We start from the raw sequence: 11,472 nt of genomic DNA, 5'->3' as shown, positions 1-11,472 counted from the left end.
GTACACAGTTCCTTTACTTGAGTAAAAGTAGAAATACCCAGATAAATTAGTACTCTGGTAAAGGTAGTCTATTAAAATTCTACTTAAAGGGGGTTATGCACTGCTATTCCTAGCACTATTTTGGGCAACTTTACACACTTCCTGTGAGTCTATGAGTAACACATCTGTAATTTTTATTCCAAAAATAATCATTGTTTTATATTTCTAATCTTGTACTCAAAACCAGCATTTTTCAGCCTCATGAAAGCAGGCTATTATTGGCTTGGCTCCAACCATACTAGCAGAATGCTTTGAGTGACAGCCACCCACCAAATAGCTCCGCCCATCTCCCCGTCAGAGATTAGGTTTCAGGTTACATACAAATATGGTATGTCATAAATATAGAGATGTAGCAGTACTGTCTATCTATATATATGTTACCACTATTTGTAAAAGCCACAACCACGTTACCATATTTGTAATAATGTAAATCATTGTGTCGTTGTACATATTGTGTATACACCGTTAGAAGCTAACATAGCTTAGCTTGGTAGCTATTGTGCTAACAACATATCCCGACGTCCGGCTCGCTGGCCGGCATGCACGCCCGACACAAAATGGTTCTCTCCTCTCTGTACACCCCCCGTCCCCACGGGTACCCCTGCCGGGGAGCCCATGGACGCGACAAACGACGGCAGCCGTAGGGGTGCTCGAGCCCGCCGTAACGCTAGTGGGTACACAATAGCTATGAGCTAAACTAACGCTACGGCCCGCCGCTGTTGTCGCGTCCACAAGCTCCCCGGCAGGACACCCGCGAGAACGGGGGCACACAAGGAGGAGAGAACCACCCCAAATCGAGCACTCATGCCGGCCGACAAGCCGGACACCGCGGTTGTTGTTAGCACAATAGTAGCCCACTGTGATGCACCGAGTGGGCCACCATTGATCAACATGCAGCGATGTGTAGCTTGCATGATGCGTGTGCAGTGCTTTGCCACACAGGTCTGATAAGAGGACCTGCACATGATAGCAAACCGGGAGCGTCGCAGGAGCATTCAGCCCTGCTGGCTACCTAGATCCACTTTCAACCAGCCGAGCGTCGGGAGCTCCAGCAGCTTGTCGATGTGCTAATAGCCCTGGAGCCAGCTACCGTTAGCTTGCAGAGGCTCCAGCACACCGACAAGCTGTGTAGCCAGCAGGCTGAATGCTCCGCGACGCTGGTTGAAGTGGATCTAGGTAGCCAGCAGGCTGAATGCTCAACGACGCTCCCGGTTGCTAACGCCGGCCCCGGCTGGTTGCTAAGTAGCTAGCGATCGCTCCCGAGTCCCGAGAGCTAACGCCGGTCTGTCTGTCGAAGACCGAGGGAACCGCATTCAGGCTTCAGCTGATTAGTGATCTTCTGGGACAAGCCTTCCACCTGCAGGTAGCAAGAATGGAGGCGGGCATTACTAAAACCACAGAGCCAATCACATCACCGTGCGCTATAAACAGCGCCCTGTGACGTGCACCAGGTCGTCAAATCAACATGACCTGATTTACTAGAGGCAAAGAGGGGATGGGCTGTAGCTGAGGAATTCGCCAATATAGTATTTAGGCCCAAAAACACATACGAACTCCTATTACTATAATACAATGCTAGAGACCTGAAAAATGACATTTATAATGCATAGCACCTTTAAGTAAAAGTAGAGAAGTATTTGCTATTGAATGTACTTAAGTATCTAAAGCAAAAGTATGCATTCTACATGCTGTTTGTGTATTCCAGTGCTTGGGAGCATTCACACCTCAAACCATTGCTTCTAAAGGTTAAAGTGGTATGTGGTCCAGTTATGCTCCTCTGATTACGTCCTCTTGAAGTTGACAGGCTGTCAACTATATAATCTTCATACATTTCTGCCATGTTTTCTATGCAAAAGCTTTTTCTTCAAAGTAACTAGTAACTGATGGGTGGAGTAAAAAGTACAATATTTCCTTGGAAATGTAGTAAAGTATAAAAGTATAAAGAGTAAAAGTATTGTCCGTCCATCACAATTACGCGAACTGTGTAACGCCTGTCCCGTCTCCCTGTCTCCCTGTCTCCCTGTCTCCCTGTCTCCGGCTGTCTCGTAGTGATGACCGGAGTGTTGGATGTCCCGTGATGATGACCAGGAGGATGCGACCCTCTCTGCGCCGCCCCCTTGCCTCAAATAGATCTGCCATCAACTCTATTTTTTATCTTTCAAAATGTTCAGTTGCATGGCGGCTGGGTGGGGCGCAGCGGTCTAAGCGCTCGTCACTAGGCGCGTGAGACACCGGTATCGAATCCGGCTGTCAGCGTTGCCTCTCGGCTTGCGCCCGGCCGTCATACTGACTCAAATGGTAGAGTCAGCGGGAGGGGAGTCGATGGGTGGTAATCTGGTCGTTGTAAACAGCGACTCCTACAGGTCGGTCAGGGCGCCTGCACAGCAAGGACAGGAGATGTCGAGTGTAGTGTGAGCCTCCCACACGTTACACCTCGCCAATGAGGAGTCCGCGCTGGCAGGTGAAGAAGTGGCTGGCTGACTCCGCATGTATCGGAGGGGATAGATTCTTCAACCCTCCCTACGAACCGACCAGTGGGGGGGCACATGCGAGCAACGATCAAGACAGGGGAGGGGGGGAATTGGCACAACTAAAATTGGGATGGGAGAAAAACAGAAAAAGGAGAAAAAGTGGTTAAGAAAAAAAATTCAGTTGCTATTGCATGCACTTATCTGTGTTTCATTACACATATGAGTGCATGCTTACCAACTGTTTTGCCTGTTTTATTGCAACACTACTATCACCGGACATCTAAGAATGGAGATCCCCCTTGAACGTCCCTTCTAAGGTTTCTCTCCTCCACATTGCCTGTGGTGCATTTTTTCCTATTGCTAGGTTTTAGTGAGTTTTTCCTTACCTTCGCGTCTGGGAATGTTGCATTTATAAAAAAAAAATTGGGACTTTATGGTGTTTTTGTTTTGTTCTTGACTTGTTTAACACATTGGGCACCAGCCATTACCCTTATCCTTGTAGCTAATGCGCCAGGTTTTCCATAGCCTACTTTCACTGTGCGTCACTATGTTTGGAGAGCTATATCTATATTCTATATTCTAGCTGTGGAGAACAATACTATGATCATTTGACAGTCAACTTTCTTCCAGCGAACATGCAAAAAAGAGAAAACATTTTCATGTATACGTTTGCGCGTTATCCCGTGCAAACGTAGTTTAGGAGTGATCCGGGCTAATTCCTGAAAAGCTGAGTTATAGGGGGCTACCTGAATTCTGCTATAAGCGTTGCCATTTCTTGCCTGGACACGCTACTATTTCCAAATCATGGGGACATTAACGCCGTGTTGTCCGGGCCTTTCAAATAAATTTGATTTGATTTGATAAAGTTCCCCTAAAATGAAAATACTAATAATAAATATATAAAAGTACAAGTAGCTCGAAATTGTACTTAAGTACAGTACTTGAGTAAAAATACTTAGTTACTTTCCACCACTGATGTGTTCCCACGGTTGGAATCACTAGCTGGGTTATGGAGCGTGCTTCCTCCTGATTATCATATACCCTTGAGCATGAAAACTCCCGAATTGATCCAGTGGTGCTCTGGGGTTTCCCACCAAGCCAAGTGCTGACACCTACAGTATGAGACGTGGCCCGACGGCAAGGTAAAAGCTGCTCTTTGATCCCAAGTCTTTTCTTCCTCCTGCCGACTTGTCGCCACCAGTGCAGGTCAATTGATGGACTTAAAGCGGCACTTCACCAAAGAAAACAATGCTAATTTATTTGACATGATCTCCCACACATCCAAAAACACTAATCATGTGTTTTGCACACATTGATTTAGTTTGACGGTTTAATGAAGTTTGAATATGGCCTCGGGTGATGTCATCGGGAGCCTTGTGTTGTGTTAAATACAGCTCCTATGATAAGGTAGCAGTTCCTATAAGACAAGGTATTGCACATTTTTCATCTACATATTTTCTGAAGATTCGCCTAAAGTACATACCCAAGTAAATGGAAGATTTGCTCCACTTCTACAGGGGCCATTTGCATGTTCATGATACCTAGGGACATCTATGGACCCTCAGGGAATGTATTCACAGTGTCAGAAATATTGTGTGTGTTACTATGCTTGAGTAAATTGTAATGAACCAAAGGAGAATATAAATTATTTGAAAATTCATTCGGCACCTTCTTGAGATCAAGTGTACAACAAATCTAAGCAGATGATTTACAGGGTTTTTTGTTGATACATTACTGAATTTTTGCCATCCGGACACATGGCAATTTGAAATATGAATATAGAATATAGAATATCAGGCCCTATAAATTACCTTATTATGGCCAAGTCATACAGCTATGGATCGGGCCAAATCTCTTTGAATGAAGACCGTGAATGAAATCTACTTAAGTACAGTTATTTTTTTATAATGTAAATAGCTCCGCTATTTGAGACGCTTTTTCTTTCTAGACATTCACAGAAAGGTAACTAAACAAACTGCGTTGGCAATAACGTTCAGGTTTGTTCGACCCATGAGATATAATCACAAAAATAACGTCAGAATTTTTCACAACGAATATTTTCAGCAGCTTTCACAGAGGCTGGTGTGAGCTGGGTAGTGTAGTTTTATGAAATTACGTCGATGTCCATTGAAAGCCCCCGGGTCTCCTCTGTTTTAGGACTACAACGCTTTCATGACACAATATTTCCTCGTGTCTAATTCATCCAGTTTCTGCCGAGATGCGCAGAGATATTTATGAACTCATATTTCGTTAATGACACTTAAAATCATTGGTAAACAAACGTAGTACTGAAAATATACACTTTGATTGCTGTTTTGATAGGGTTAGGGTCTTTACTCTTGGCTACATTTGAAGAAAAAAATTCGACATACAATATGGACTGTATTGATTTGATTTATGACGTGAAATAAATCTCAATAGTCTAGTGTGTGTGTATGTGTGTGTGTGCATGTGTGATTGTGTTGTGTGTAGTTGAAGTATTTGCAAATTGTATTGTATTATATGTATTGGTAATCGTGTCATATACTTGCTGAAGTATATATAATATAGTTATTGATGGGGGATGGAAACATAATAAGCTTTGCTTCTTCCATCTCCTTTTCAAACAGTGTATAGTTTCTGGCTGTTTTATTTTTTTTTTAAGATTTGGGGGGGGGGGGGGGGGGGGGGGGGGGGGGGATCCTCTTTTCCCATTTCATTTATTTTCAAATGTTGTTTTGCCGGACAATGGTAATGTAGCCAAACTAACACTGTGGTTTGAAATAAAACTATTGAATCTTGGATCTTGAATCAGCCCGATACCTCATTACTCATTGACTGCCATGCTGTTTTCCCTTCTTTACTCAATGGCGCCAGCGTTATTGACCATTTTTCGCCAAATTTTGCTGACCCATCGTGTGTTCTGTATTATAGCTATGGAGACAATAGTATGGCTCATTTGACAGGCAAAACAGCCGAATGAATTGAAGTCTATGAGAAAAACTGAGTTTTTCTTTGTACACAGTTTACCAAAATCACTCCTAATCACTCATTTCTGAATGGATCTTTATGAAATTTGGATATGTACTACATAAGGCTTCAGGCTATGGTATTGTAAGCCATACCACCTTCTGGGGAAATACTACCTCTGGACTACTAACTACTACAGAAAAACTTGAGTAGTACTTTAGCACTAAAAGTTAACTTCAGAATGTCATCTTTCAAAATAGACCAGGCTCATGCATGTGCTATAAGTATAAAGTATGTTGTTTTGGTTTGCAAAAAAAAGTATGCAGTCCTCAAGTTCAAGTTCAAAAAATTGCCACTTTTCAGCCCGCTTGTTAAGAGAAGGGGACATGCATTGCTATTCCTTGCACTATTTGGGCAACACTTTACACAATTCCTGTGAGTCTATTGAACACATCTGTAAGGTTTATTTAAAAAAAAAATCATTGTTTTATATTTCTAATGGAGTACTAAAAAGCATAATTTTCCCAGCCGCAGGATTTCAGCCTGTAATTGGATGGGGCTCCGCCCATAAGCTCTTTCAGTGACAGTCACCCACACAGCGTGATACATACGAGAGAGGAGAGCGAGGAGAACAAGCAAGAGAGAGAGAGAGGAGAGATGCGTTACCCGACACACACACAGTCAAGTTTGTGTGTGTGTGTGTCCCCGACGAGGGAGAGAGATGGCGCACACACATTTACACACACTTCTGCAGTCCCTCCCGCCGTCTCTCTCTCTCTCTCTCTCTCTCTCTCTCTCTCTCTCTCTCTCTCTCTCTCTCTCTCTCTCTCTCTCTCTCTCTCTATCTCTCTCTCTCTCTCTCTCCTCGCTCGTTCCTCTGCATGTCAAAACCCCGTTTGAGGAAGTGTCGGGGTTTACACTATGCCTACGTCCCCCGACACACACGCCAGTCAAGTTTGTGTGTGTGTGTGTGTCCCCGACGAGGGAGAGAGATGGCGGGACACAACATTTACACAACACTTCTGCAGTCCCTCTCTCTCTCTCTCTCTCTCTATCTCTCTCTCTCTCTCTCTCTCTCTCTCTCTCTCTCTTTCTCTCTCTCTCTCTCTCTCTCTCTCTCTCTCTCTCTCTCCCTCTCGCTCGGTTCTCTGCCTGTCAAACCCTGTTTGAGGAAGTGTCGGGTTACACTGCACTACAACCATAGAGGGGGCGTTACTGCAGATCAGTGCTATGTTAACGTCAGCAAAACGGTCAAATCAGAACAGCTTAGTTGAGTGAGGGAGGATCTCGTGAACTCGCGACTAGACTGATGAGTCCAATATGGTAATTAGAGACACAGACCCATTGATACTAACAACCCATATTACTATAAAAACCATGCTAAACACAGAAAAAAGCCATTTATAACGCATGTCCCCTTTAAGACAAGAGCCAGCTCTGAACTGACCTGTAGGTAGTGGCAGGGCCTGATGTTGGGCTTGAGGTCCGTGGGCGTCATGGGTTTCTCCAGGTTGAGCGAGGACTTCCTGTAGGCCTCTTTGGCCTGGCTGACCGTCAGCGTTGACCAGGAGCTCCCTCTTCATGAACTTGCCCTCCGGCGCCATGCTCATGCTCTCGCAGGCCGAGCACTTGACGTCGTTGTTGCTCTTCGACGTCTTGAGCGACAGGTCCCCCCCCCAGGTGGCCGTGCACAGAGTCCGGGGGGTAACAGTGGGTGATGTGGTCCACGGGGTGCCGCGACATAGCGCTGGGCGTCCGGTACGTGCTGTCGCTGTCCAGGTATATCGTCCGAGCTCCACCAGCCGCCCGGGCGCTGCTTGCCGCCCGCCGCCGGCGCCCGTCCGCCTTGCGCTCTTTGCTCTTGCTTGCGTTTGCTGTGTTTGTGGTGGCCGTGGTGGTGGGTGGTGATGGTTGTGGTGGTGCGAGCCGTCTCGCTGGGAGTCGCCTTTGGTGCCGTTCATCTTGGAGGAGCCTTCCAGGGAGTGGGACTTGGTGAAGAGCTTCTGCACCGAGTGGACCAAGTGGCGTATCCTGCCGGGACTCTCGTTGCGCTGCTCCGTGGTGGTGGTGGTGGAGGTGCGTTGGTACTGCAGCGTGTGGAAGCCGTCGCGGGTGCATCGGCATCTGCTTCTCGAACTGGTCCAGGAGGTTCGCCGGGGATCCGGTTCATCTTGCCGCTGCCGCCGTGCGAGGACGAGCCGCCGTCGTCCCGGGACCTCCTGCCGCCGGACGGGCCTCCGCTGTCCCCCCGCGAGGCGCTGCCGTAGTGCATGCGGGGGGGGGAACGTGCTGCTGGACACGGAGTGGTCGGTGGCGGGCACGGACACGGGCATCACCATGCACTCTCGGGAGTGGATGGAGCTCCTCGGGGGAGCAGCGGTGGTGGCCATCCAGAGGGCAGCTCTCGGTGGGGCTGAGGAGGTAGGAGGGGGGTCCGGGGGTCCCCGTGGTGGAAGTGGTGGTCCAGGGCGTGGTCGCAGTCGGCCAGGCGCCGCAGGGGTAGGCCGAGGTGGGGGGAGGAGGTCAGCTGGAGCTGGGCGGGGGCGGCCCGCCCGGAGAGGCCCTTCATGTTCCTGGGTGGAGGGGAGTAGCTGTCCTCATCGAAATACTGCGAGGGCGACCATGAATACTGCTGGTCTGTAGATGAGCAGAGAGAGAGAGAGGGAGAGAGAGAGAGAGAGAGAGAGAGAGAGAGAGAGAGAGAGAGAGAGAGAGGAAGAGAGAGAGAGAAGATACATTAGAGATCACATCAATGAAAGAAAATAAATCCCCCCCCAAAAAGAAAATGCATTTCAGAAGGACAAAATTACACCATGTCCCCCAAAGCAGCCTGATCATTATCCACAACACTCCCACCACTCCCTCTCCACACACAGAGCCCAGCCGTCCACAACTTCACAAAACCTCCCAAAAGTATAGCGTCACATAAATGAGAATGTGAGATCACAAAATAGCCCTTTCATTTCTCCTTTCCATCCATGGATGTGTGCAATACTGCAAGAGAGAGAGAGGAGAGAGAGGAGAGAGAGAGAGAGAGAGAGAGAGAGAGAGAGGGAGAGAGAGAGAGAGAGAGAGAGAGAGAGAGAGAGAGGGAGAGAAAAGAAGACAAGTAGGTTCCTGCATTGCCATTTATCCAATGCAAAGTGAAATAATAGCCTATCACTCCGCAGCGGATATGTCATCCGTCAAAGCCCTGAGGAGAGTGCTGTGAGGCGCACGGCTGGACAGGCGCGTCCTTGGGAGGCGTATATCCAACGCACCCCTCCCTCGCTCCCTCCCTCCCTCCCTGCCTCCCTCCCTCTCTCCTCCAGCCACATAGCCGTAGATTAAAACCCAATTCTCTGTGATCGGTCACCGAAGGCAGGTATCCCGGCCCCTCCTCTCCCGACGCATTTGACTTAATCAGAGGATAGTTTAACTTTATCTCGCCGGCCGTAATTGCAAATGCCCTCCCCTTGAATCAAGTCCAGGACAGAAGGGGATGAAGTTCATATTCCGCCAGGTTTATTTGGAATACGACGAGCGCCGTGATGGATGACATGACACGTAATGATGAACGATGAATATTCACATTCGAAGGAACGACAAGATTTTCGAGCTCAACCTGCTGCCGATAACGCGGCCGGTGTCGTATAACCACGAGAACTGGTAAAAGTGAGGCGGCAAATCTGGTTAATTATAAGACTTTATGCGTTTGTTTTGTGGAGGAAATTAATAACCCTATTAACTTCCCTCATTAACTTCGAAGCGGGAACAATATGGGGCCAGACACTGAACAAAAGGTTCTCGAAACTGAGCCAAATATTACAGTAGAAAACCTTGGCCGCGCCATATTTCATGCCTTATCTGCGCCCCGCCTTGTGCAGCAGAGTTCCCCTTAAAGAGGATGGGAAACAAAGCAAATATAAGTCTTCCACAGTCTTTCCCCTATTGCAGCTATACGCCTCATAAACCCCTGTACCTCCTCTCAAACGGTAACCCCATAAAGTGAAAGAGAGCTTTTATGAGCTAACACGGAGAGGGAGAGGAATAAACACATTTGCGAGAAAAAGGGTGTTGTATTTTGTTTTTAATTGGAGGTACTGTAACACTGGGGAATTGTAAGAGAGGGCTCTGGTAGGGAGGTAGGCTACTGTTAACCTGTGTTTCTGGGGGGGGGGGGGCAGGTGGCGCACGGAGATTACGTTCGTCACCAACACTGGGAGACACTAGGATTCGCCTGTTCGAATCCAGCTCCCGGCGTTGCTATCAGCTTGGCTGCTCTCTCACACTGATACAATTGGCTGTATCAGGGGGTGGGAAAGCTGAAGGGTGGGTCCTGGGCGTTGTGGACAGCGACCCCTACAGTTCGGTCGGGGCGCCTGCTCAGCGGGGGTTGGATCTGAGGAGAGATAGTGTGGCCTCCCACACGCTACACTCTCCCCGGTGAGAACCTGCGCGGCCAGGTTGGCCTGCCCCAGGCTGCACATGCGTTGGAGGAAAGCATGTGACAGTCTCCGGTCTCCCGGACCAACAGTAGGGGAAAGTACGCAACAACCAGGAAGGGTGGGATGGGAGAAAAATCGGGAAAAAGGAGGGGAAGAAAGATAATAATAAAAAAAAAAAAAAAAACTGTGTTTCTGACAGTTATAATATCAAGTTATAATGACATTGATCACAGTTTGTCATATACGGTGTGAAAAATCCAGTTGCAGGGGTGTACATCTGTCATTACATTAATATCTCTTATTACTCGGGATAATAAACCACAAAACTTAACGTTATTGGCATATATTGGAGCACAGTTAGTTTGTCTCCCCTATTTTTAGCATTGAGCAACAATCAGATTCGAAATCAGTTTCAAAATGGCGTCACTCTGGCCAGAATAAGAAACCTACTGTAAATACAGTAGATTTCATTATCTGTTCTTATGCACGCCTGGTGATAGTAAATGCAAATTGAACTTGGGAATTTGAAAGATAAGATTTGGCACAATCCATAAATGTGCGAATTGGCTATAATAAGGTAATTTATAAGCCTGCTATTCTATATTCTATAATACTATTTCAAATTGCAGTTGTAAGTAACTCAGAGTCCACACATCTGAGGACTTGACATGGACCACACACATTGACAGTGTTATCAAGAAGGCACGACAACGCCTCTACTTCCTTAGGCGCCTAAGGATGTTCCAAGTGAGTCAGAAGATCCTCAAGAACTTCTACTCATGCACAATAGAGAGCATCCTGACTGGTAACATCACCTCCTGGTTTGGGAATAGCACTGCACAAGACAGGAGCAGACTACAGAGAGTGGCCCGTTCAGCCGAACGCACAATTGGAGGTGGGCTTCCCACTCTCCAAGACATTTACAACAAGCGGTGCATGGGTAAGGCTAAGAGAATAATCAAAGACTCCAGCCACCCAAACAACTGCCTCTTTGAACTGCTGCGGTCAGGCAAGCGATACCGGAGTCTCATGGCAAGCACAGAAAGACTCAGAAGGAGCTTCTATCCCCAGGCCATCAGGATGCTCAATGAACAATGAACAATAACAAACCATCAACACACCCACAGCACACACATCCACACGCACACACTCACTTTATATAAACAACACACTGTAGCACCCACTTTACCACTTTAGACACTAACACACTTTATATTTATTGGTAAGGAAATTTGCACATCAATTTCATTCCTTATTGCACCTCATTGCACCTCACCACCACAAGGTGGCACCACAAGCTAAGCTATACCTCACAATTTCTACACTGTACTGTACCTGCACTGTATATACTGTACATACTGTATATAGGTATATTGAAATGTTTTGTTGTTTACACTTGTTCACGTACTTGACTTTCTATTTTATACTTATATTATACTTATTTTATACTATCTTGTTATTATCTAGCACACTCTCATGAGCAAAACAGAAATAAGCATTTCATGCAAAGTATTCTGTATTTCCGTATGGACAACTAATAAAAAAAACTTGAAACTTGAAACTTGCATTGATCCGGATGGGAGAAT

At 46.8% G+C, this 11,472-nt stretch overlaps 1 protein-coding gene across 1 annotated transcript in view; it reads right to left on the bottom strand.

The window, feature by feature from the left end:
* Window positions 1-11,472, bottom strand: part of dlgap2a (discs, large homolog-associated protein 2a) — a gene marked incomplete at both ends in the record, with an annotated part of 410,496 nt that overhangs the window by 100,539 nt on the left and 298,485 nt on the right. Inside the window, 12 exon segments of the mRNA XM_084311128.1 lie at window positions 6,907-7,032; window positions 7,034-7,135; window positions 7,137-7,241; window positions 7,243-7,359; window positions 7,361-7,570; window positions 7,572-7,616; window positions 7,618-7,740; window positions 7,742-7,828; window positions 7,830-7,892; window positions 7,894-7,947; window positions 7,950-7,976; window positions 7,978-8,096. Of these exon segments, the coding sequence (XP_084167254.1) occupies window positions 6,907-7,032; window positions 7,034-7,135; window positions 7,137-7,241; window positions 7,243-7,359; window positions 7,361-7,570; window positions 7,572-7,616; window positions 7,618-7,740; window positions 7,742-7,828; window positions 7,830-7,892; window positions 7,894-7,947; window positions 7,950-7,976; window positions 7,978-8,096 (1,178 nt within the window).

This window comes from Notolepis coatsorum (assembly GCF_963971535.1).
Source record: "Notolepis coatsorum genome assembly, chromosome: 3".
In the NCBI taxonomy this organism is placed as follows: Eukaryota; Metazoa; Chordata; class Actinopteri; order Aulopiformes; family Paralepididae; genus Notolepis; species Notolepis coatsorum.
Note: the sequence above shows the minus strand (reverse complement) of the source record. Positions and strands in the feature narration are given on the sequence as shown.